This window comes from Mustela putorius, unplaced genomic scaffold (genome assembly GCF_011764305.1).
Source record: "Mustela putorius furo isolate JIRA1106 unplaced genomic scaffold, ASM1176430v1.1 tig00003962_pilon_pilon_pilon, whole genome shotgun sequence".
Taxonomy (NCBI): Eukaryota; Metazoa; Chordata; class Mammalia; order Carnivora; family Mustelidae; genus Mustela; species Mustela putorius.
Genome location: NW_025422106.1, coordinates 18,989,842 through 19,013,828, shown reverse-complemented (window position 1 = coordinate 19,013,828; position 23,987 = coordinate 18,989,842). Strand labels below are relative to the sequence as shown.

Here is a 23,987-nt window from a genome sequence, read left to right as displayed (position 1 = left end):
TCTCTCTCTCTATCTCTAATAAATATAAATCCTTTAATAAATGAGATATTTAGGGGTGCTTGCGTGGCTCAGTGTGTTAAGCCTCTGCCTTCAGCTCAGGTCATGATCTCAGGGTTCTGCGATCAAGCCCCGTATCGGGCTCTCTGCTCTGCAGGAAGCCTGCTTCCCCCTCTCTCTACCTGCCTCTCTGCCTACTTTTGATCTCTCTCTCTGTGTCAAATAAATAAAATCTTTTAGAAAATCATTTAAGGGATGCCTGGGTGGCTCAGTTGGTTAAGCAGCTGCCTTCGGCTCAGGTCATGATCCCAGCGTCCTGGGATCGAGTCCCACATCGGGCTCCTTGCTCAGCAGGGAGCCTGCTTCTCCCTCTGCCTCTGCCTGCCATTCTGCCTGCCTGTGCTCGCTCTCTCCCCCTCTCTCTCTGATAAATAAATAAAATCTTAAAAAAAAAAAAGTTTAAAAAAAATAAAAAAAGATAAAAAATCATTTAAAAAAATAAATGAGATATTTATAGTGCTAGAAGAGTTTTGTAAGTGACTGCCTTTGGAAAATTATACTAGGTTACGACATAGAAATCAGCTCTTTTTTGGGTTACCTGACTGGCTTAGTCAGTAGATCATGTGACTCTTTTTTTCTTTGTCTTTTTTTTTTTTTTAAGATTTTATTTATTTATTTGACAGACAGAGATCACAAATAGGCAGAGAGACAGGCGGAGAGAGAGGAGGAAGCAGGTTGCCTGCTGAGCAGAGAGCCGGATGCATGCGGGGCTTGATCCCAAGACCCTGAGATCATGACCTGAGCTGAAGGCAGAGGCTTAACCCACTGAGCCACCCAGGCACCCCTCTTTGTCTTTTTTTTTTTTTTTTTTTTTTTTTTTTTTTTAAAGATTTTATTTATTTATTTGACAGAGAGAGATCACAAGTAGACAGAGAGGCAGGCAGAGAGAGAGAGGGAAGCAGGCTCCCTGCTGAGCAGAGAGCCCGATGCGGGCCTCGATCCCAGGACCCCGAGATCATGACCTGAGCCGAAGGCAGCGGCTTAACCCACTGAGCCACCCAGGCGCCCCCTCTTTGTCTTTTTTTAAAGATTTTATTTATCTATTTGAGAGAGAGAGGGTACAAGCAGGGGGAGCAGCAGACAGAGTGAGAAGGAGAAGCTGGCTCACTGCTGAGTAGTGAGCCCAACATGGGGATTGATCCTAGGATCCTGGGATCACGACCTGAGCGGAAGGCAGACCCTTAACTCACTGAGCCATCCAGCTGTCCCAAGATCATGTAACTGTTGACCTCAGGGTGGTGAGTTCAAGCCCCACACTGAGCAAAGGGCCTACTTTGAAAAGAAAAAAAAAGAAAGAAATCAGCTCTTTTTTTAAAAATTAAGATCGATTGGGGCACCTGGGTGGCTCAGTGGGTTAAGCCTCTGCCTTCTTCGGTTCAGGTCATGATCCCAGGGTCCTGGGATCCATCCCTGCATCTGGACCTCTGCTCAGCAGGGAGTCTGCTTCCCTCACGCTCTCCCCCTCTGCCTGCCTCTCTGCCTACTTGTGATCTCTGTCTGTCAAATGAACAAAAATCTTTAAAATTAAGATTTATTGATTTATTTTAGGGTGAAAGAGGGCAAGCAAGCGTGAACAGGGGGAAGGGCAGAGGTACAAGGAGAGGGTAAGGACCTGAAGCAGACTCCCTACTGAGTGTGGAGCCTGACGTGGGGCTCAATCTTGCAACCCTAAGATCATGACCTGAGCTGAGATCATGTTGCTTCACTGACTGAGCCACCCAGGGGCCCTAGCTCTTTTTTTTTTTTTTTTAAGATTTTATTTATTTATTTGACAGAGAGAGATCACAAGTAGGCAGAGAGGCAGGCAGAGAGAGAGAGAGGAGGAAGCAGGCTCCCTGCTGAGCAGAGAGCCGGATGCCAGACTCAATCTCAGGACCCTGAGATAATGACCTGAGCCGAAGGCAGCGGCTTAACCCACTGAGCCACCCAGGCGCCCCCTAGCTCTTTTTTGATAGTAAGTTTTATAATGTTCTTTGCCATTTATTAACCAAATACAGGCATTACTTTGATAAATACAAAAATTAATAATTTTTAAAAGGGGGTGGGGCACCTGGGTGGCTTAGTCAGTTAAGCCTTGGATTCTTGATTTCAGGTCAGATCATTATCTCAGAGTCCTGGGATCAAGCCCTGTGATGGGCTTCCCACTCAGTATGGAGTCTGCTTATTCCTCTCCCTCTACTATCCCCCTCTACACATGCCCGTCTCTTTCAAATCAATCAGTCAATCAACCAATCTTTAAAAGCAGTGGTTAGCCTGATGGGGGAAGATAAAAACCCCCATGGACACATCATAAATGCTAACTTGCTATACAGATGTGAGAGCTCATTTAGTTTAAAACTTATAAATGCCATGAATTCCTATAGAAGAGTTGTGTAAAATACCAAGTACGTATTTAAAAATAAACTCAGTGCAAATGCTGAACAAACCAGTGCAGTTTAAATGCTTAGTAGTTGAGAAGAATAAAAAGCACTAGAGATATATACCCTGATAACCCAGCAATTCCACTTTTAGGTGTGTCTTCTGGAGAAACATTACACATGTTCAAGGAGACATAGACAGGAATGTTCACCGGCTCACTGAAATAGAAAATTGGAGACAACTCTAAGGAAATGAATAAATAAAATGTGTCTAGCTGGATGGAATGCTGAGGAGTGAAAGGAAGTAAATCAGATCTATATGGATTATGGATAGCTCTTGAAAACAATAATGAATGAAGATTGCTGAGTGATATTTACATTGTAACCTTTTCTGTAAATAAAAACAACACTGAAGATTTTTCTGTGGATACATATATGTATCCATATGCACTGCTCCTACCCACCAAATAGGTAATAATGACCACCACTGGGGCCAAGAGGAGTTTGGGGGTTGAAGTCAAATGGATTTTTTATTTCTCCTCCTTGTCCTCTTCCTCATCCATCTCCTTGGGCAATGTTCTTACTCTATGGTGAGTAATTAAAAAAAAAAAAACCCAGAACAACAAAACAATATATGGAAGACTGAAGGTAGTGCAGTCTCCCTTCCTAAAAAACCTTATCCGGGGCTAATAATTGTAAAAGAAAAAATAATTACCTCCAGTTTTCTTTTCCTTTTTTTAGATTTTATTTATTTATTTGCCAGAGAGAGAGAGTGCACAAGCAGGAGAAGCAACAGAAGCAGGTTCTCTGCTGAGCAGGGAGCCCAATAAGGGACTCCATCCCAGGATCCTGGGATCATGATGCCAGCCAAAGGCAGATGGTTAACAGACTGGACCACCCAGGCATCCCTGCCTCCAGTTTTCAATGGAGAAGTTTAAACCCTTTATGATGACAGAACAACAGCAATACCATATTTATGGTAAAGAGATTGGTACAATTACATCAACAGTTCAAATCAGTATGGATAACCCGATGTAACAAAGTGGCTTCCCATTTTATTTGATATATCCTTTTACTTGCCTTCACAATATCATCCAGTTAAAACTATGCACTCAAACAAAGTAAATATACTCTATATGTCACTGCAACTAATGTAAAAAAAAAAAAGTCAAAGCTAAACCAATCCTTGAAAACAATGCAAATAATGTATGAGATTATCATCACTACAAACCAGCAGAGTACTAGTACCCTACTACAGCTGAGCACTCCCACCAGCTGAGGCCATGACATTGGGCCCCTAGCTGCGCGATCACGGGAAGAAATGCCTCTTTTAGCTCAACTGAGGGTTAAAAGTGTCAATCTCAGATCCTGAAAGAGTGTATTTCGAGATAGGATGCTTGGCAAAATCCAAATAACATTCCTTCTGGGAAAAAATATAATCAATTACTTCCTTTCCTGTATTTTTCAGATTTCCACTTTTGAAAACGAGCTAGCTTGGGACGTCAAAAATCTAGAGTTTTAATTCTGCGAAAACGGACTTTAGTCAAATCTTATCCTCATCCGTGAAACTGGGTGTCAGAAGTTCGAATCTCCCGGCGCCTGGGTGGGTTAAGCCGCTGCCTTCGGCTCAGGTCGTGACCTCAGGGGTCCTGGGATGGAGTCCCACATCCGGCTCTCTGCTCAGCAGGGAGCCTGCTTCCCCGATTTCCCCCCACCCCCACCCCGCGCCTGCTTCTCCGCCTGCTGGTGATCTCTCTCTCTGTCAAATGAATAAATAAATAAATAAATAAATAAGTAAAATCTTTTAGAAAGTGTATATATATATATACACACATATATATGTGTGTGTGCATATATATATATATATATATATAAAAGTTCGAATCTCTGGGGCGCCTGGGTGGCTCAGTGGGTTAAGCCGCTGCCTTCAGCTCAGGTCCTGATCTCGGGGTCCTGGAATCGAGTCCCGCATTGTGCTCTCTGCTCAGCAGGGAGCCTGCTTCTCTCTCTCCATCTCTCTCTCTCTCTCTGCCTGCCTCTCTGTCTACTTGTGATCTCTGTCAAATAAATAAATAAAATCTTTAAAAAAAAAAAAAAGAACAAAACCAAACAGTTAAAAAAAAAAAAAAAGTTCAAATATCCAAAATTCCCGCTAGTTTGAAATCCCCAAATGAGACGAAGCCCGCCTCCTGCAGTTTCGCCCAAGAAGTATTTTGACCCTCTCTGCTCACCGTCCGCGCAGTCTCCCGAAGCAATCGTAAGCTCCGCCCCCTGCGCTCCGGACGGCGCGAAAACCCAATTGACAAGAACTCCCTCCGAAGCCCGCGGGTCCGATCTGTGTTCGGCCTGCTTTTCCAGCCGGGATCGCAGTCCAGGGCGCTCACCCTGGGGCGCCCGCGTCGAGGGCACCCCGCGCTCCCCGGCCACGTCCCAGAGTCCTCGCTGCCCGCGCTTTCTTACCGCCTCTTCCCGCGTCTGACTCGGCTGAGCTGGGCCCAGCCTCCGCGACCGCTCCGGCCGGGTGGGCACGGGGGAGTCGGAGACGGCCCCCGCGGCCCCGGCTGCTCCCTCTGCGGGAGCCGGCCGCCTCCATGGCCTCCAGGCTGGCGGGGACCGGCCGCGCAATGCCCTAGGAACCGGCATTCCGGAAAGCTGGGAGCATGGTGGGGGTCCTGGCCATGGCGGCGGCAGCTGCTCCCCCTCCGGTGAAGGACTACGAGATTGAGGTGAGCTAGTGTATCTCTCTGTCTGTAGGAGGTGGGTGAAAGGTAATCCCGACTTTGGATCTAGGAGGGGAGAGGAGGGACCAGGTGAGGCCCCACGGTTGTGACATTGTGTGCAACAATTGCTGGAGTGTGTCGCTTCCTAAAGCTGTGATAAGTGCTAACAAACATTGGAAAGTCAGGATTCAAAAGATACCTCGACTAGTTCCCAGATCCTGAAATGTTGGTGGAACCTGATGTTTTGGACTTGTGAAATGTCACAGAGGATCCCAGGATCAAGTCTGGGTTCATCGTAAGGAATCAGAACTTTAGTTTGAAAAGAATCTCTGAGTTCACCTAGTCTGTCCACCTTAAAGACCTTTAAGAACAACTAGTCCGTTCAACTAACCTAAGACTACCGCTTAGATGGTCATTACGGGAGTCAAAGTAATTTTTTAAAGAATCAGTTTCTCAACTCATGGCTTTAGAGCATGGAATGCTGTTATTGGTATGTTTTCACCAAGTTTCAGTGAAATGCTCTGAGCAATCGTTATAAAGATGCTTTAATGTCATGAAGTAATGGAGTAGCATCTCAGTGACAGTTGTATTTTTACACCTTTTCATCTCAGGCTAGCATTCTAACTGAAATACACATACTGGTGTCTGAAGTGAGCCAAGATGTACCTTCACTTATTTGACTCAGACTTTCTTATTTTTAGAATTGAATAACTTTTGTCTATTTGCTAATAGTTGTGCTGATATTTGTTTGCTAAATCGGGGCGGTTGCTCACTTTTCTTGGATGTGAAGAAAGACTTTTGGTACTTGAGTTAGACAGTTCTTGATTTTTGTATGGTCAGTTTATCAAGCTTTTCCTTGCAGTTTCTGTTTTTGGTGCCCTGCTTACCTTATTTCATAGTAATGATACTTTCCTTTTAGTATTGCAGGGGTAGGGGCCTTGTATACACAATTTTGCTTAATATCAACTGTGCTGAGGTATCATTATCTGTATCCATACAGATGAGGGAAGAGGATCAAAAAGTAATTAAAAGTGGGGCACCAGGGGCGCCTGGGTGGCTCAGTGGGTTAAGCCGCTGCCTTCGGCTCAGGTCATGATCTCAGGGTCCTGGGATCGAGCCCCGCATCGGGCTCTCTGCTCAGCAGGGAGCCTGCTTCCCTCTCTCTCTCTCTCTCTGCCTGCCTCTCCATCTACTTGTGATTTCTCTCTGTAAAATAAATAAATAAATAAAATCTTTAAAAAAAAAAAAAAAAAGTGGGGCACCAGAGTGGCTCATCTGTTAGGCGTCTGCCTTTAGCTCAGGTCATGATCCCGGGGTCCTGGGAACCAGGCCCCACATTGGGCTCCCTGCTCAGTGAGGAGCCTGCTTTTCCCTCTCCCTCTGCCTGCTGCTCACCCTGCTTGTACTCTCTCTCTCTGTCAAATAAATAAATAAAATCTGGGGGAAAAAAAAAAAAGAAAAGAAAAAATTAAAAATTTAAAAGTGGGGGCGCCTGGGCGGCTCAGTGGGTTAAAGCCTCTGCCTTTGGCTCAGGTCATGATCCCAGGGTCCTGGGATCGAGTCCCCCATCGGGCTCTCTGCTCAGCAGGGAGCCTGCTTCCCCCTCTCTCTCTGCCTGCCTCTCTGCCTACTTGTGATCTGTCTGTCAAATAAATAAATAAAATCTTTAAAAAAAAAAAAAAAGTTAAAAGTGGGCACCTGGGTGGCTCAATTGGTTATGCATCCGCCTCTTGATCTCAGGTCAAGTCTTGATCTCAGGGTTATGACTTTAAGCCTTGCATTGGTCTTCACATTGTGGAGCCTACTTTAAAAATTAAAGAAAAAAAAAAGTTAAAAAGTAATATGCTTAGGGTCCTATGCTAGTAGATGTCAGAGCCAGCACTTGAACTTAGATCTGCCTGACTCTAGGGCCCATAGTATCATGCCTTTGATAATCATCTCGGGGTAATAATAATACTAACAGCTCACTATCATTTTCTTCCAGTGCTTTTACCATTTCATTTTAGCATGTGAAATTTTAATCAGTAATTTATTTTGCCTCGTATTTATCCAACTGGTTAGAAATTTGTGCCATTATCCATTTATTAACTACTTACTTTCTCACTAACTTAAATTCTACTGTTCTCATATACCAAGTTCTAAATATATACTTATTTCTTTATCTGGTTTTCTAATCCATTCCATTATGTTGGCTACCTTATTCATGCATCAGTACTATGCCTTTTTTTTTTTTTTAAGTAGTCTCTACACCCAAGTGGGGGCTCAAACTCACAACCCCAGTATCAGGAGCCACACTTTCCATTGACTGAGCCAGCCAGCTGCCCCCTCAGTACTTTGTTTTTAAGGACGATAGCTTTGTGATATCTTTTAATTTTCTAAGAGTATAATTCCTCTATTCACTATTTTTTTTTTAGACTTTATTTATTTGTCAGAGAGAGAGAGAACATGTGTACAAGTAGGGGGAGCAACAGGCAGAGGGAGAGAACCAGGCTCCCCAGCTAGCAGGGAGCCAGGTGAAGTTTCGATCCCAGGACCCCAGGATCATGACCTGAGCCAGAAGGCAAATGCTCAACCAACTACGCCACCCAGGCGCCCTGTCCCCATTCATTACTTACTTTTTTTTTTTTTAAGACTATTTTTAAGTAATCTCTACACCCAGCGTGGGGCTGGAACCCGAAACCCTGAGATCAAGAGTCACATGCTTTACCAACTGAGCCAACCAGACACCCCTCATTACTTATCTTTGAAAAAATTTTCTTGTCATTCTGGGAAGTTTAGTTTAACGAATGAACTGAGGGAAATTAAAAGAAAAGACTGATGGAGCTTTTTGTAGTAATAGTTTTTTCTAATATGTAAGGTACTAATTTATGGCCAACAAAAATATAACTTTGTATTATAGTCAACTTGATATGTGAGGGTAATAATAACAGGAGACAGGCAGTAACTTTTAATAACAAAACACTGGAAAGTTTTGGTTTTTTTATTTGTGGTTAAGTGTCCTTCATAATTTTTACTTGATTAGTAAATTTGAGGATCATAAGTTTGTTCACTATATGTCTGTTTCTTAGAAATAATATGATTTTTAAAAAAAGATTTTATTTATTTATTTGACAGGCAGAGAGGCAGGGAGAGAGAGAGGAAGGGAAGCAGGCTCCCTGCCGAGCAGAGAGCCTGATGCGGGGACCCAATCCCAGGACCCTGGGATCATGACCTGAGCTGAAGGCAGAGGCTTTAACCTAAACACTGAGCCACCCAGGCATCCCTGAAATAAAATGATTTTTTAAAATATTTATTTGTTTATTTTAGAGAGAAGAGGAGAGTGCAGGGGGGAAGGACTGAAGGAGGAGAGAGAGAATCTCTCAAGCTGTCTTCCTGTTGAGCACAGAGCCCAGCAAGCAGGGGCTTGATCCCATGACCCTGAAATCATGATCTGAGCCAACACAATCAAGAGTTGGATGCTTAACTGACTGAGCCACTCAGGTGCCCCAAGAATACCTTGTTTTTAACTTAAAAAGGAAAGAGGGAATGGAATTGGTATTTGTAGAGTCTCCACCATGCGTTTGACTTCACACATTCTTATGCAATGTGTTCGTTACAGATTTTGTGGGATGGGTGGTAATATTCAAAGGTTATAGAATGAACAGAGGCCAACAGAAATTAACACATTTGTACATAAGTATAGTGGCCTTGAAACTTTTTATTCAAGTACACATAAAGTAAAACACACAAATTATAAGTGTACGGCCTGATGTGATATTGAGATTTGAATGTAGGTTTAATTTTAAACCTCTTTCTTTAGGGCATCTTGGTAGCTCAGTTGGTTAAGCATCTGCCTTCAGCTCAGGTCATGTGTCCCACAATTGGACTCCACTCTCAGTGGAGAACCTGCTTCTCCCTCTCCCTACCGCTTCCCCCAGCTTGTGCGCGTGTGTGTGCGCTTGCTCTGTCTCTGACAAATCAATAAATAAAATCTTTTAAAAAAAAAAAAGGCAGAAAAAACTTTTTTTTTCCCCCTAATAAATCAGGTTCATTACCTAAGGGAGCCTTCCTTTTATTATCCAAATATCTAAAATACCCAAATATCCAAAAATCTAAATATCTAAAATATTAGATCTGTATTTACAATTTATGTTTTGTATTATTTTGTTTGAAATAACTGCTTTTTTTTTTCTTTTAAATTGATAGGCATGCAAAAAGCGAAGGAAAGATGATGACAGATCTTCCTGCAAAACAATTACAAAATATTTATCACCAATAGGGAAGACTGGAGACAGTGTCTTCTCTCCCCCAAAATCCAGTAATATTCTGGATTATTTTAGAAAGACTTCCCCCACAAATGAGAAGACGCTGTCAGCAAAAGAGTGCAAGATAAAGTCATCTGCTCCATTGCCCTCTGACAGCAGCAAAGACTGTAAACCAGCATTGGAAATGTTCTCAAATCTAGAGTTTAAGAAGAGAGGAAAGAGAGTTAATTTATCGCATCGGATGAATAGTGTTAAAACTGAAAATGAATCTCCAATTAAAATTAGTAGTGATGATAGCAAAAAAGACTCTAGTCTAAATCATGATTTTGTAGAAAGTAATACTTCTCTTTTACTCTACAAGAAACATGTAGAGGTCCTGGCAGAAAGTATTCAAGATAAAAAACAGCCAAGCACTATGACTTCCATAAAAAGCTCTAAGAAAGTGAATCCTAAAAAAAGGATCACAAAAAATGATTGCAAAAAAATAAGAAAAAGGAAGCACAGGGATATAATAGATCTATCTGAAAGCTTACCATTGGCTGAGGAGATCCATCCAAAAGATGGTAAAGATAGGAAACAGAGTCCGCCTTCCCTAACTAATGAGATGGAGAGTTCTGCAAATGATGTGGACTCCAGAGGTGACAGACCCGGGACAGCCCACTTACATGATAGTACAATTACTGTCTCTTACGAGGAATTTTTAAAAAGTCACAAAGAAAATAAAGCAGAACACATACCCGACTCTACAATGTCGATCTGTATTCCCTCTGAAACTGTTGAAGATATGGTCAAAAGTGGTTGTATAAGTGACCCAGAAGCCTGTGACATTTCCCAACATGGACGCTATAAGACAGTTACTGTTCTTGCGCAAGTTCACCCTGTCCCCCCCAGAAAGACAAGGAAAATACCTGCCATTTTCTTGAAACAGAAGCAGTTGGAAATGGAAAATAGTCTGTCTGATCCCGAGAATGAACAGACCGTTCAGAAAAGAAAATCCAATGTTGTCATCCAGGAGGAAGAGTTGGAATTGGCCGTGTTGGAAGCTGGAAGTGGCGAAGCCGTGAAACCAAAATGCACTCTAGAAGAAAGACAGCAGTTTATGAAAGCATTTAGGCAGCCGGCAGCTGATGTACTTAAAAATGGAGTCAGAAAGTCTGAGAAGCAGAAAGAATCCAATGAAAAATCTTTAAACGAGGAAGGAAGAGACAATAGTTCTAAAAAAATCACAGAAAATCCTAATGTCCAGGTGGTTTCAAATTATGGCAATTCGCCGTCACACACTGAGAAAGGAAGTTTTCCTAATGAGAAACGTAAAAAGCTGAAGAAAAAGGATAAGAAAATGTTAGATACTGGTACTACCGCAGGCGAAAATAGACAGGGCAATATTCAAAAGAAAGCAGCCACTTTTTCCTTGAGAGATACTCAGAATCAAAATAGACTTAGAATGAGTTTAAGACAAAAGAAAATAGAAGTTTTCAAAAACAACACACTATTTAACAGTGAAAGGCTTATTTGTAAAGATTTAGCAAATGATGACCTAAAGATTTCCTCTCCGTGTAACAAGAAGTCTTCAAGAAGAACCAGCATGCCGGTTAAGGATAACGTTATACATTCTAAAGCTGAATCTGAAGACAGTTTGGTAAATGTTTCCACACCCAAGCCAACCAGAAGGTCTATAAGAACCAGTAGCACACCTACTACAATAGTCATTAGCGGTACTGATTCTGAAGAGGGTAGTCCAGCAAAGGCATCCGCTCCAAAAGCAGTCAGCTTACTGGAAAAGCACAGTTTATATACAGCAGAATTAATAACAGTACCTTCTGACTCAGAGAGCCCTATTAGGTAAACTTTTGTATTTGTTCTGAAGTTCTGAGTAGTCTGTATTTAATATCTGGGAAGGAAAATACTTCAAGCATTGGAGACTATTATTTTTTCTAGAACACAGCTGATTACTATAAGAAAACAGTTTCAAAAATGCTGTTTGTTTTCCACATTTAACTTAAAGTCAGGAATGGTTTCAGAAGGATTTTAGATGTATTTTGGATGACTTCAAATTCTCATCACGGTTGTTAACTTCCTAGAGAAATATTTTTCAAATATGAATTCTAGGAGTTCCTGGGTGGCTCAGTGGGTTAAACATATTCTTTAGCTCTGGTCATGATCCTGGGGTCCTGGGATCGAGCCGCATGTCAGGGTCCCCACTCAGTGTGAAGTCTTCTTCCTCTCTTGCTCCCCCTCATTGTGCGTGCTCTCTCTCTGTCAGACAAATAAAATCTTAAAAAAAAAAAAAAAACCAACAAATTCTGTGCATGTAACAAACATGAGATTAAAAAATAAGAGTTTTTTTCCTTGGGTAAACTGAGCTATATTCTATAAGGTATATATACTTGCATGCTGGTTTTGGCCAATAGAAGAGTGATCTTAGGAGGCAATTTTTTTTTTTTTAAAGATTTTATTTATTTATTTGACAGAGAGAAATCACAAGTAGTCGGAGAGGCAGGCAGAGAGAGAGAGAGAGGGTAGCAGGCTTCCTGCTGAGCAGAGAGCCCGATGCGGGACTCCATCCCAGGACCCTGAGATCATGACCCGAGCCGAAGGCAGCGGCTTAACCCACTGAGCCACACAGGCGCCCGAGGCAATTTTCTGTAAAGCTTATGATTTCTAAAAGGAAACATTTTATATTTTCTGAGAGTTTAACTTGAAATTTGCCTTACTTTCGATCAGTAGTTTGAATCTAATTGGGAGTAATTTTTTTTAAAGAACTATGCAGGGCACCTGGGTGGCTCAGTTGGTTAAGCAACTGTCTTCAGCTCAGGTCATGATCCCAGGGTCCTGGGATTGAGGCCTGCATCAGGCTCCTTGGTTAATGGGATCTTCCTTCCCCCTCTTTTGCCAGCCGCTCCCCCTGCTTGTACTCTGTCTCTCTCTGTCAAATAAATAAATAAAATCTTTAAAAAAAAAAAAAAGAGAGAGAGCTGTCTAGAAATTGGAGCCATGGTTGGTTCTTTTCTATATTTAATTGAAATTCTTACACATAATTATGAAAATGCTTATGATTGTCTTTTTTTTTCCTCCTAGAATGAAATTCACCAGAATTAGTACTCCTAAGAAATCTAAGAAAAAATCTAAGAAAAGATGTGAGAAATCTGAAGCCACTGATGGAGATTTTACTTCTCAGACTAGAAAGGTAATAGAAATCTCAGGGGGTTGTTTAAGTGGTATTCTGTTTCTTAAAACAACAACTGCTATTAGAAGTAGTATGCTGGAAGAAGATACACAGATTTTATAGATTGGTTATGGTAACTATAGTCATATACTGTTACTATTATTCTGTTCCTCTGGTTAGTTTATTAAGTTGTCAACATAGCTTACTGTGAGATGAAAGCAATTGGTAAGGATAGTATAATTTACTTAGAAAAAGTTTTCTTGGAGGCACTTGGGTGGCTCAGTCAGGCTCAGGTCATGATCTCAGGATTGTGAGATTAAGTCCTGTTTCAGATTCCAGACTCAGCCCTGAATCAGCTTGTCTTTCTCCCTTTGCACCTCCCTGAGCTTGCATGTATGCGCGCTCTCTCTCTCTCCTGTTTCTCTCTAAAATAAATAAATAATCAAAATCTTTAAAAAGAGAGAGTGAAAAGAAAAAGGCTTTTTTAGTAAGAGTTACATTCTAATCATTTTCCTTCAGGCTGCTTTTATAGGTCATGATTGAATTTTTGGTTTATTTCTATAGATCAGAGGCTAAAAAGTGGGGTCTATAATTCTGGTACAGGTCTAAAAACCCTGGTACTCCTGACATTTTGGGCTGGATAATTCTTTGTTATAGGGGACTGATTGTGCATTGTAGGATGCTTAGCAGTAATTGGGCCTCTACGCATGAAATGCCAGTAGCTCTCCACCTTCCCTGGTTCTAACAACTAAAAATGTCTCCACACATTACAAATAGCCCCAGGAGGGAAAGAAATCTACCTCCCACACTGCCCCATTGAAAACTACTACCCTAAATGGAGAAGTAGAGTATATAAGAATACTATAGGGGCACCTGGGTGTCTCGGTGGGTTAAAGCCTCTGCCTTCAGCTCAGGTTATGATCTCAGGGTCCTGGGATCAAACACTGCATCGGGCTCCCTGCTCACTTGGGAGCCTGCTTCCATTCCTCTCTCTCTGCCTGCCTCTCTGCCTACTTGTAATCTGTCAAATAAATAAATAAAGTCTTAAAAAAAAAGAATACTATAGCTGCTTTTACAAACTAATTTCCCCAGGGTGAGTAGGAACAGGTATGTGTGTGTCGAAAAGCCCCCAGTGTGATTGTGACATAGTCCTTGTGTGAATACCACTGCGACAGAAGATTGGCATCTCTTTTGTTGCTATTAGCAGCTGTCATGTTTTTTGACTGCGTATCACATTCCAGACGCTATGCTTAGTACTTATCATTAATCTCATAAAGTAAATATTTAACCCTGTTTTGAAGGACAGAGGAGCCAAAGGAGGTGAGAACATTTTTAAGAGTAGTTGAAGTAGTGTACAGTAGGATCCAAACCACATGGGTGCAGTGAAGGCTGATAAACAGGGAAAAAGTAGTAAGTGCTGTCGAGAGGTTTCTTCCCTTTTTTTTTTTTTTTTAAAGGATTTTATTTATTTGACAGAGAGAGGCAGCCAGAGAGGGACCACAAGCAGGGGGAGTGGAAGAGGGAGAGGCAGACTCCCTGCTGAGCAGAGAGCCCGATATGGGGCTCAATCCCAGGACTCTGGGATCCTGCCCCAAGCCCAGGCCAGATGCTTAACAACTGAGCCACACAGGCACCCCTCAAGAGAGGTTTCTGATATAGTCAGGAGTAAGTGGGGCTGGGAGGATGGGTGACATGGTCAGAATGTAGGATGTTGGAAATTACTTATTTTCAAGGTAATAGGATTATGGTTGGTTTTAGTTTTCTTTATTTTTCTGCTTTCTGTTTTTTTATAAACATGAACTTTAAAAAAAAAAAATTTTTTTTTAAGGCAGCCTCTTCCATTGTAGGGCAGCTTCTTTCTTTCTCTTTCTTTCTTTCTAGATTTTATTTATTTGACAGAGAGAGACACAGCGAGAGAGGGAACACAGGCAGGGGGAGTGGGAGAGGGAGAAGCAGGCTTCTCGCTGAGCTTGGAGCCATACACAGGGCTTTATACCAGGACCCTGGGATCATGACCTGAGCCCAAGACAGCACTTAACTGTCTGAGCCACCCAAGCATCCCTTAAAATTTTTATCAGAAAAAAAATAACAGGGGTGCCTGGGTGGCTCAGTCAGTTAAGTGTCCAACTCTTGATTTTGGCTCAGATCACAGTCAGATTTGAGAGATTAAGCCCTGGGTGGGACTCTGTGTGAAACATGAAGTCTGCTCAAAATTCTCTCTCCCTCTTCCTCTCCTTCTCTTCCCCCACCACTCATTTGAGCTCTCTGAAATAAATAAAATCTTAAAAAAATATATTAGAAAAAAATGCTTTTCAAGACATAATAGAATTACTTGCCAAAATGTGTGTGTGTATGGTTTTTTCCCCACACCTTCACAAAACCATACCTTTTTGTGTAACAGATTGTTTCAATAATTGAGTTGTTAGTTTAAACTTAGGTCAGTTATTTAATTGTAAGAATTTATAAGATTTCATCAGCCTGCCAGAAATTTTGCTAGCAGAACAACAAATCTATTCATCTGTTTTACAGAAGTAAATCTTTGTTTTCCTAACCTTCTTACATATATTTTGAATATCCATAGCTATGCTTTTCAGTGGTTTTTAAAAAACAGCAGACATTTGTTTAAAAAACAGAAGTGTATAAAATGAAATATGAAAACTTTTCAATCTTCTACTCTCTAGGGGTAACCCACTTCATTTTTTTTTTAAAAGATTTTATTTATGTATTAGAGAGAGAGTGAGCAGGCTTGAGTTGGGGGAGGAGCAGAGGGAGAGGGACAAGCACACTGAGCTGAATGCAGAGCCTGACTTGGGGCTCTGTCTCATGACTCTGAGATCATTACCTGAGCTGAAATCAAGAGTTGGATATTAAACTGACTGAACCACTCAGGTGCACCCCAAGGGGTAACTCACTTTTAATAGTTATATGTTTGTCCTTCTAGACTTTTTTCTGGGATTAAACAGATATACATCACTTTTTAAAGAGATCATATAATGTAAACTATTTGCAGCTTGCTTGCTGGTTTTTTGTTGTATTTTTGGGCCCAGCGTGGAACCCAGTGCAGGGCTTAAGCTCATGACCCTGAGATCAAGACCTGAGCTGAGATGAAGAGTCAGATGCTTAACCTACTGAGCCACCCAGGTGCCCCTGGATGTTTTTGATCTAAACATAAAAACCTGTAAAACTCAGAATATTGAAAGCATGTTTTTTTTTTTTTTATTTATTTGACAGAGAGAAACCACAAGTAGGCGGAGAGGCAGGCAGAGAGAGAGAGAGGGAAGCGGGCTCTCTGCTCAGCAGAGATGCGGGACTCGATCCCAGGACCCTGAGATCATGACCTGAGCCAAAGGCAGCGGCTTAACCCACTGAGCCACCCAGGCGCCCCTTTTTTTTTTTTTTAAGTTTTTTTTTTTTTTAAAGATTTTATTTATTTATTTGACAGAGAGAGATTACAGGTAGGCAGAGAGGCAGGCAGAGAGAGAGAGGAGGAAGCAGGCTCCCTGCTGAGCAGAGAGCCCGATGCGGGACTCGATCCCAGGACCCTGAGATCATGACCTGAGCCGAAGGCAGTGGCTTAACCCACTGAGCCACCCAGGCGCCCTATTGAAAGCATGTTGTCCGGAAGATAATATTTAAATTCATGAGATCACTTAGTACATCAATGGCAAAGTCAGGCCTAAAGGCCAGATTTTTTTCTTATCTAGTGCTCTTTTCCATACTTAATACCTTTTTAGCCTCTTTCCAGTGGATTCACCTCAAAGGTGACTAAAATCAAAGAACAGATGCCATGAAGATGGTGGGTAAATAACCAACAATTCTTTCCTATGCATCCAGATATCTAATACATCTCTCTGGGTGTTTTCCACAAATGTAATTATATTTATCTGAATAAATTTCCAATTAGAAATAAAGGCAAACCAAATATAACTAGACACATTGTAATTTAATTTCCTTGCTAAGATTTGAGTAACTTTCTTTGTCTTTTATTTAATATTATTTGTGATTATAGTTTTCTATTATATATATATTTTTAATGGACTTTATTTTTTATTTATTTTTAAAAATTTATTTAATTGACAGAGACAGTGAGAGAGGGAATATAAGCGGGGCAGTGGGAGAGGAAGAAGCAGGTTTCCCACCAAGGAGGGAGCCCAATGTAGGGCTCAATCTCAGGACCCTGGGATCACAACCTCAGTTGAAGGCAGACACTCAATGACTGAGCTACCCAGGTGCCCTTTTAATGGACTTTAGTTTTTCAAACAGCTTTAGCTTCACAGCAAAACTGAGTGGAAGATACCAAGATTTTCCATATACCTCTTGTCCCCACACTGCATGGCCTCCCACATTATCAGTACCAGAGTAGTACATTTGTTACAACTGATGAACCTGCATTGGCAGATCATTATCACCCAGAGTCCGTAGTTCACTTTAGGGTCCACTCTTGGTCTTATATATTTTGTGGGTTTAGATGTATCATGGTATGTATCCACCATTATAGTATCAAGCAAAGAGTATGGTATCACTGCCTTAAAAATCCTCTGTGATGGGCCTGTTCATCCCCTCCTCCCCACCTAACTCCTGGCAACCACTGATCTTTTCTACTGTCTCCAAAGTTTTGCCTTTTCTAAATTTTTTTTTAAGATTTTATTTATTTATTTGTCAGAGAGAGAGAGAGCGCACAAGTAGGGGGAGCAGCAGGCAGAGCAGGCAGAGGGAGAAGCAGGCTTCCTGCTGAGCAAGAAGCCCGATGAGGGACCCAATCCCAGAACCCTGGCATCATGACCTGAGCCAAAGGCAGCTGATTAACTGACTGAGCCACCCAGGCTTCCCAGCCTTTTCTGATTTTTTTAATCATTAAATATAAAATGTTTGCCACTAACCTATATTAATATTTCATATATTTTTGTTTAGGCAAGCAATGCTTCCAAAAATGTATCTAGAGCAAAACAATTGATTGAAAAGGCAAAAGCTTTACACATTAGTAGGTCAAAGGCTACTGAAGAAACAGTGACACCCTTGAGACGTTCATCTAGACATCAGACACTTCCTGAAAGGAAGCCGTTGTCAGAATCAGAAGTAAGTATTAGAAATATTTATTGGTATGGGTTCTGTCCTCTTCTGCTGCTTAAAGTGGGAAAGGGAAACCATTACAAAATTATCGGGTAGAACTGTAAGATACCCTTGAGGGCGTTAGAAAGAATATCATTTTCAGGTGTGTTTTAGAAGCTTTGGGTTCTTTTGCCTACAGAATACAGTCTGAATCCTTATCAAGTCATTCACGATCCTTTACAGGCTGAAAAAGCTCTTCCCTTTCCTTGAAGCAACCATCTTCCTCATACACACAGTTTGCTCTAGTCACACTAAATTATTCATTTCTCCCCCAAATGGTGCAGTTTTTACTTGTTCCACTTTGTAGTCTTGGCTTGAAATGGCTATTCAGAGTACTCTCTTCTACCTGAGGAATTCCTACTCAAAACGTTAAGTCCCGCCAAATGCTAACACTTCCTCTTTTTTTCTTTCTTTTTAAAATATTTTGTTTATTTGACAGAGAGAAAGAGAGATCATATGTAGGTAGCAGCTAGAAAGAGAGGGGGAAGCAGGCTCCCCACTGAGCAGAGAGCCCGATGCAGAGCTTGATCCCAGGACCCTGAGATCATGACCTGATCTGAAGGCAGAGGCTTTAACCCACTGAGCCACCCAGGTGCCCCGCTTCCTCTTTTTTTCAAACCAGTTTTATTACAGAGATATGAGTCACATACCATACAATTCACTATTTAAAATGTGCAATTCATTGGCTTTTACTATAGTCACAGACTTGTGCACCCATCACCACAACGTTAGAACGTTTCATTACCCCAAAAGAACCCCTATTTCCCTTAGCTGTCACTTCCCAGTCCCTCCTCCCCAAGCGGCACCCAGCCACTAATCTACTTCCTGTCTCTGTAGATTTGACTGAACATTTCATATAAATGGTATCATACGTATAGTATATGGTCCCTTGTGCTGGCTTCTTTCGTTCATCATAATGTTCTCAAGGGTCATCCATGTTGGAGCATCAATATTTCATTTCTTTTTATTGCCAAATAATACCCCATTGTATGGATATATCACATTTTATTTACCCATTCATCAGTTGATGGATATTTGGGTTGTTTCCACTTTTTAGCTATTAAGAATAATGCCTCCTCTTGAAACCTTTGCTGATGTCTTCAAGACAAGTAGTTTCCTTCCCTACATGTACTTTACTTCTATGGTTTTTGTATTTTGGTCAGTATTGCCTTCACCATACTTATAGACTAGCTCTCTCTCCATCACCTAAGCCATGGTGTAACCTTGAAGCCAGCTCTTGTTTCATTTGTATATGTACTCAGTGCCTGCTGTATTGCCTGATATACAGTAGATGCTCGATAAATGTATGCTGACCACATGAAAATGTATCAGATTTTCATCTAGTACATTTATAGAATGTATAGCTTTCAAAGAATATACCTAGAATTTTTATAGCTTGGTCATATTGATTCTTAAGTCTGTTGGATGCTTCTTTAAAAAAGAAGGCCATGGTCATAATAAATCCACTCTTTTGTTTTTTTTTTTTTTTAAAGATTTTATTTATTCATTTGACAGAGAGAAATCACAAGTAGATGGAGAGGCAGGCAGAGAGAGAGAGAGAGAGAGAGGGAAGCAGGCTCCCTGCTGAGCAGAGAGCCCGATGCGGGATCCCAGGACCCTGAGATCATGACCTGAGCCGAAGGCAGCGGCTTAACCCACTGAGCCACCCAGGCGCCCCCATAAATCCACTCTTTGATATGTGAACTTGTATGATGTAATGTACACTATTGTCACTGTATGTTTTCTGTATTAGGTAGTGTCTGACGGAGAGAGGTATGGAGCTGCTAATGTCATTGTCTTAACCTGGGGCTTCTAACGTCATAATCCTCTTGACATTTTAAAACATCAATTGTATGGGGCGCCTGGGTGGCTCAGTGGGTTAAAGCCTCTGTCTTCGGCTCAGGTCATGATCCCAGGGTTCTGGGATCGAGCCCCGCATAGGGCTCTCTGCTCAGCAGGGAGCCTGCTTCCTCCTCTCTCTCTCTGCTTGCCTCTCTGTCTACTTGTGATTTCTGTCTGTCAAATAAATGAATAAAATCTTTAAAAAAAAAAAAATAAAAATAAAAAAATAAAACATCAATTGTATGACATATTTTTAAAATGTTTTTCTTATTCTGTCTTAGGATTCTGTAATAATAATCGATTCAGATCATACTTCTTTAAAGCATCCTGAGAAAAATCAGAAGAAACTTCAGTGTCTGAATGATGTGCTAGGAAAAAAACTGAACAAGACTCCTAAAAGTGTACCTGGTAATCAAATTTGATAATGCTTTTGATGAACATTAGAATGTTTTAGAGAGATTATATTGCTCTGAATGCTATCAATTTAATTCCTTGCCTTCTGTGGTGCAAACTTAATTATATTAAGTATTTCTGTCTATCTGTTTAGCCTCAGTTAAGTTTAGAGGTTCTCAAACCTGATGGATCATCAAAATCGTCAGAGTAAATTAAAAAATTTCCTAAATCCTTAGGTCCTTCCCTAGGCATATTGGCTGAGAATCTCTGGAGGGGACTTATGGTACTCTATAGTTAAAAAGTTGCCTGGAGATTCTGATGATGATATTGGGAGACCAGATCATTGTATAGAAGTTTTTTAAAATAAAAAGTTAGTCTTTTTTAAGATTAAAGAAAGTAAAAAGGTTTAATTTTTTTTAAGTTTAAGAAGGTAGTGATATAATTTGAAAATAGCTGGAGGTAAGAAGAGATGATAAACACTGACACTAACCTAAGTATTTATTTTTCTAAGGGAAAATGAAAGTTGCTCCTTTATTTCTTACCAGAAAGGCTCAAAAAACAGCTGATCCTGTTCTTGGTTTTGATGAAAGCAGGTTAGTCCAATACAAATTTTTAAATGCCAAAGTATCTTACAGAATGTTTTTGTATTTTTTTTTCCTTTACTTTGATGAGAAAGCATGTATGTTATCATTTGAGGCCGTAATAAGTTCACTTTTAAAGATGACAATATTAACAGTGCTACGACTGCAATTTGAAGATCATTTTGTGGCCCATCTCTAGATGAAACAGTGGAAACAAACCAAAAGCACCGAAGAGCTGATTCAGAACTTATTCAGCAAATATTTAAATACCTGCTATGGGGCACCTGGCTGGCTCAGTTGGGGGAACATATGATTCTGGATCATAGGTCATGAGTTTGAGCTCCACATTGAGGGTAGAGATTACATTAAAAAAATAATAATAAGTAAAAATAAATGAATAAAATAAAATCTTCCAAATACCTGGTATATACCAAGCAGTATATTTGGCACTGGGAACATTAAAGGGAACAAAACAAGACACATTCTCTGTCCTCATAAGGCTAATACTCAAGAGGAAGGATAATCTATAATTAAATATTAATTGAACCAACAAATGAAAAATTGCAGTTGTACTAAGAAGAAGAGGTGCCAAGTTCTATTAAAGTTTATATTAAGTGGATTTGGTCTGCTCAAGCAAGCCTTTGCTAAGGAGATGTCACCTGAACTGAAGGATGAGCAGGAGTTCATCAGGGTGGAACAGTGTTCTAACCAGAAGGAACAGTCTGCAGAGTCCCTGTAGCTAGAAGGAGCATGGCAAACAGAGAAGGTTGAAAGAATACCAGTGTGACTTGAGCACAGAGAGCAGAGGTGAGAGAACTGTAGGGTTAAGCTAGAGAGGTAGATGCCAGTCCATGTAGCATCTTTGGACCACGTGCAAGAATTTGTCATTACGGCAACGGCCATTACGGCAACGGCAACTGCTAGATCAGTTTGCTGGATCAAAATCCATAGTGATTAATTAGATCTGGGGACTGGAGGTAAGAGAGAGGAAGGTGCAAAGGTGACACTTAAGTTCTGGTGTCCCTGTGCAAGTGGATGGGATGTTGGCAAAAGACCAGGTTTAGGGACATCGTGTTCAGGTTATTTTTTTCCCCTTTCACTTTTATTGAGGTATAATTACATATTGTTAAATGCACAAATCTTTTTTTTTGTATTAAAGTATAATTGACGTACAATATCCTATTAGTTTGAGATGTACATAATAATGATTTGATGTTTTTATATGTTACAAGGAGGTCCCCATGACAAGTCTAGTTACCATCTCTCACTGTACAGAAAGCTGCTACAGTTGCTTGTACTCCCTATGCTGCACATTTCATCCCTGTGACTTAACTTTGATGACTAGAAGTTTATACCTGTTGATCCCCTTTCCCTATTTCATCTGCCCCCTCCCCTTCCCCACTCTGGTAGCTAACTCTTTGTTTCCTGTGTCATGAGTCCATTTCTGTTTTGTTTGTTCATTTGTTAAATGCATAATTCTTAAGCATAGTGGTTTTTGTAAGTATATTAAATCAAGATTTAACATATTTCTTTTACTCCTGAGAGGTACTCTTTTTCTGTTACTCCCATCCTACCACAACGAAAGGTTACCACTATCCTGATTTCATCACCATTGATTAGTTTGATTTCTGTTACCGGGGATTAGTTTTGTCAGTTTTAGAACTTTGTGTAGACTTTACATATATATTCTTTCATATCTAACTGCCTTTGGTCAGTACACACACAAACACACACACATTTTTTTGTTGGTGGTGGTGGTGTTTAAAGATCTTATTTATTTATTTGACAGAAAGAAATCACAAGTAGGCAGAGCAGCAGGCAGAGAGAGGAGGAAGAAGATTCCCTGCTGAGCAGAGAGCCTGATGTAGGGCTCGATCCCAGGACCCTGGGATCATGACCTGAGTGGAAGGCAGAGACTTAACTCACTGAGCCACCCAGGCGCCCCCCCACCCACATTTTTAAAAAATCACTTTTACTGGGTGCCAGGGTGGCTCAGTTGGTTAAGGTCATGATCCCAGAGCCCTAGGATCCAGTCCTGCATCGGGCTTCCTGCTCAGCAGGAATTCTGCTTTTCTCTCTGACCTTCTTCCTCTCATGCTCTCTCTCTCTCTCTCTCTCTCATTTTTTCTCTTTCAAATAAATAAATAAAATCTTTAAAAAAAATAAAAAATCACCTTTATTCAGGTATAATGTACAGATAATCATATGCATATAATATCAAGTAAACAGTTGGAGGTTTAATAAATGTACCCATCTGTGTAATCTCCACAACAATAGAGAACATCTTCATCACACTCAAAAAAGTTCCTTTGTGTCTCTTTTCAGTTAATCCCTGCCCCCCAACTCCCATGCAATTTCTGATCTGTTTTCTGTTGATAGAGATTGGTTTGCCTTTTCTAGAATTTCATAGAAATGAAATTGTACAGGAGGTACACTTTTGTTTCTGGCTTCTTTCAGTCAAGGTAATGTATCAGTAGTCTGTTCTTTTTTATTGCTGAATAGTATTCCTTATATGAATATATCGCAGTTTGTTTATCCATTCTTTTATTGATGGCCATTTGGGTTGTTTCCAGCATTTGGCTAGAAATTAGGCTGCAGTTAAGCTGCTGTGAACATTCCATACACATGTGTAGAGAGTGTTCTCATTTCTCTTGAGTAAATACCTAGAAATGGAATTGCTCTGTCACTAGGTAGGTGTATGACTAACATCAGAAGAATCCGCCAAGCTATTGTCCCAAGTGTTTTTTCCATTTTACACTCCCACCAGCAGTGTATGAGAATTCCGGTTGCTAACACTTGGCATTATTATCAGACTTTGTAATGTTAGCCATTCGAGTAGGTTTCTAGTGGTCTATTTTTTTTTATTCTTTTACCTTTTATTATTATTTTTAATTGATTAAATTTTTAAACCTTACGGGGGTATAGGGGTGCCTGGGTGGCTCAGTTGGTTAGGCAAGTGCCTTCAGCTCAGGTCATGATCCTGGAGTCCCAGCATCGAGTCCCACATTGGGATCCCTGCTCGGCAGGGAGTCTGCTTCTCCCCCTGACCCTCTCTCCTCTCAGGCTTGCTCTCCCTCTCTCTCTGTCTCTCTCTCTCTCATTCTCTCAAATAAATAAATAAAATCTTAAAAAAAAAAAACCAACAACAACCTTACCGAGGTGTAATTTATATACAGTCACCTGTACTGGAAGCATATAACTTGGTGAGCTTTGTCAGTTGGCTACATAGTGAAAGCACCACTCCTGCCATACAGACCCAGATTCATTTCCGTGGCCCTCCGAAAGACTCCTTGGACCCTCCAACAGTCCTCCTTCTAGTTCTGGCTCAGACAAGTGCCAGTCTCTTTTTCTCTGTTAATTTGCATTTTCTAGAATTCTCTGTAAGTGAATTCATATATATTCTTTTTCACCTGGCCTCTTTTATTCAGCGTGCTGATTTTGAGACTTATCCATGTCCTCAAATACAGTCGACTCCTGAACAACATGGCTCAGATGGCGCAGTCCCCCTCACATGGATG

The 23,987-nt window shown here is 40.9% G+C and overlaps 1 protein-coding gene across 2 annotated transcripts in view; it reads left to right on the top strand.

The window, feature by feature from the left end:
• The first annotated feature begins 5,003 nt into the window (after nucleotides 1–5,003).
• The window catches only part of ATAD5 (ATPase family AAA domain containing 5), a 47,584-nt gene continuing 28,600 nt past the window's right edge, over nucleotides 5,004–23,987 (top strand). For both annotated transcript variants that reach the window (XM_004747055.3, XM_004747054.3), the window contains exons 1-6: nucleotides 5,004–5,140; nucleotides 9,320–11,220; nucleotides 12,457–12,565; nucleotides 17,456–17,620; nucleotides 19,777–19,903; nucleotides 20,400–20,481. In XM_004747055.3, coding sequence (XP_004747112.1) covers nucleotides 5,075–5,140; nucleotides 9,320–11,220; nucleotides 12,457–12,565; nucleotides 17,456–17,620; nucleotides 19,777–19,903; nucleotides 20,400–20,481 — 2,450 coding nt within the window. In that variant the 5' untranslated portion in view covers nucleotides 5,004–5,074. The remainder of the gene's footprint in view (nucleotides 5,141–9,319; nucleotides 11,221–12,456; nucleotides 12,566–17,455; nucleotides 17,621–19,776; nucleotides 19,904–20,399; nucleotides 20,482–23,987) is intronic.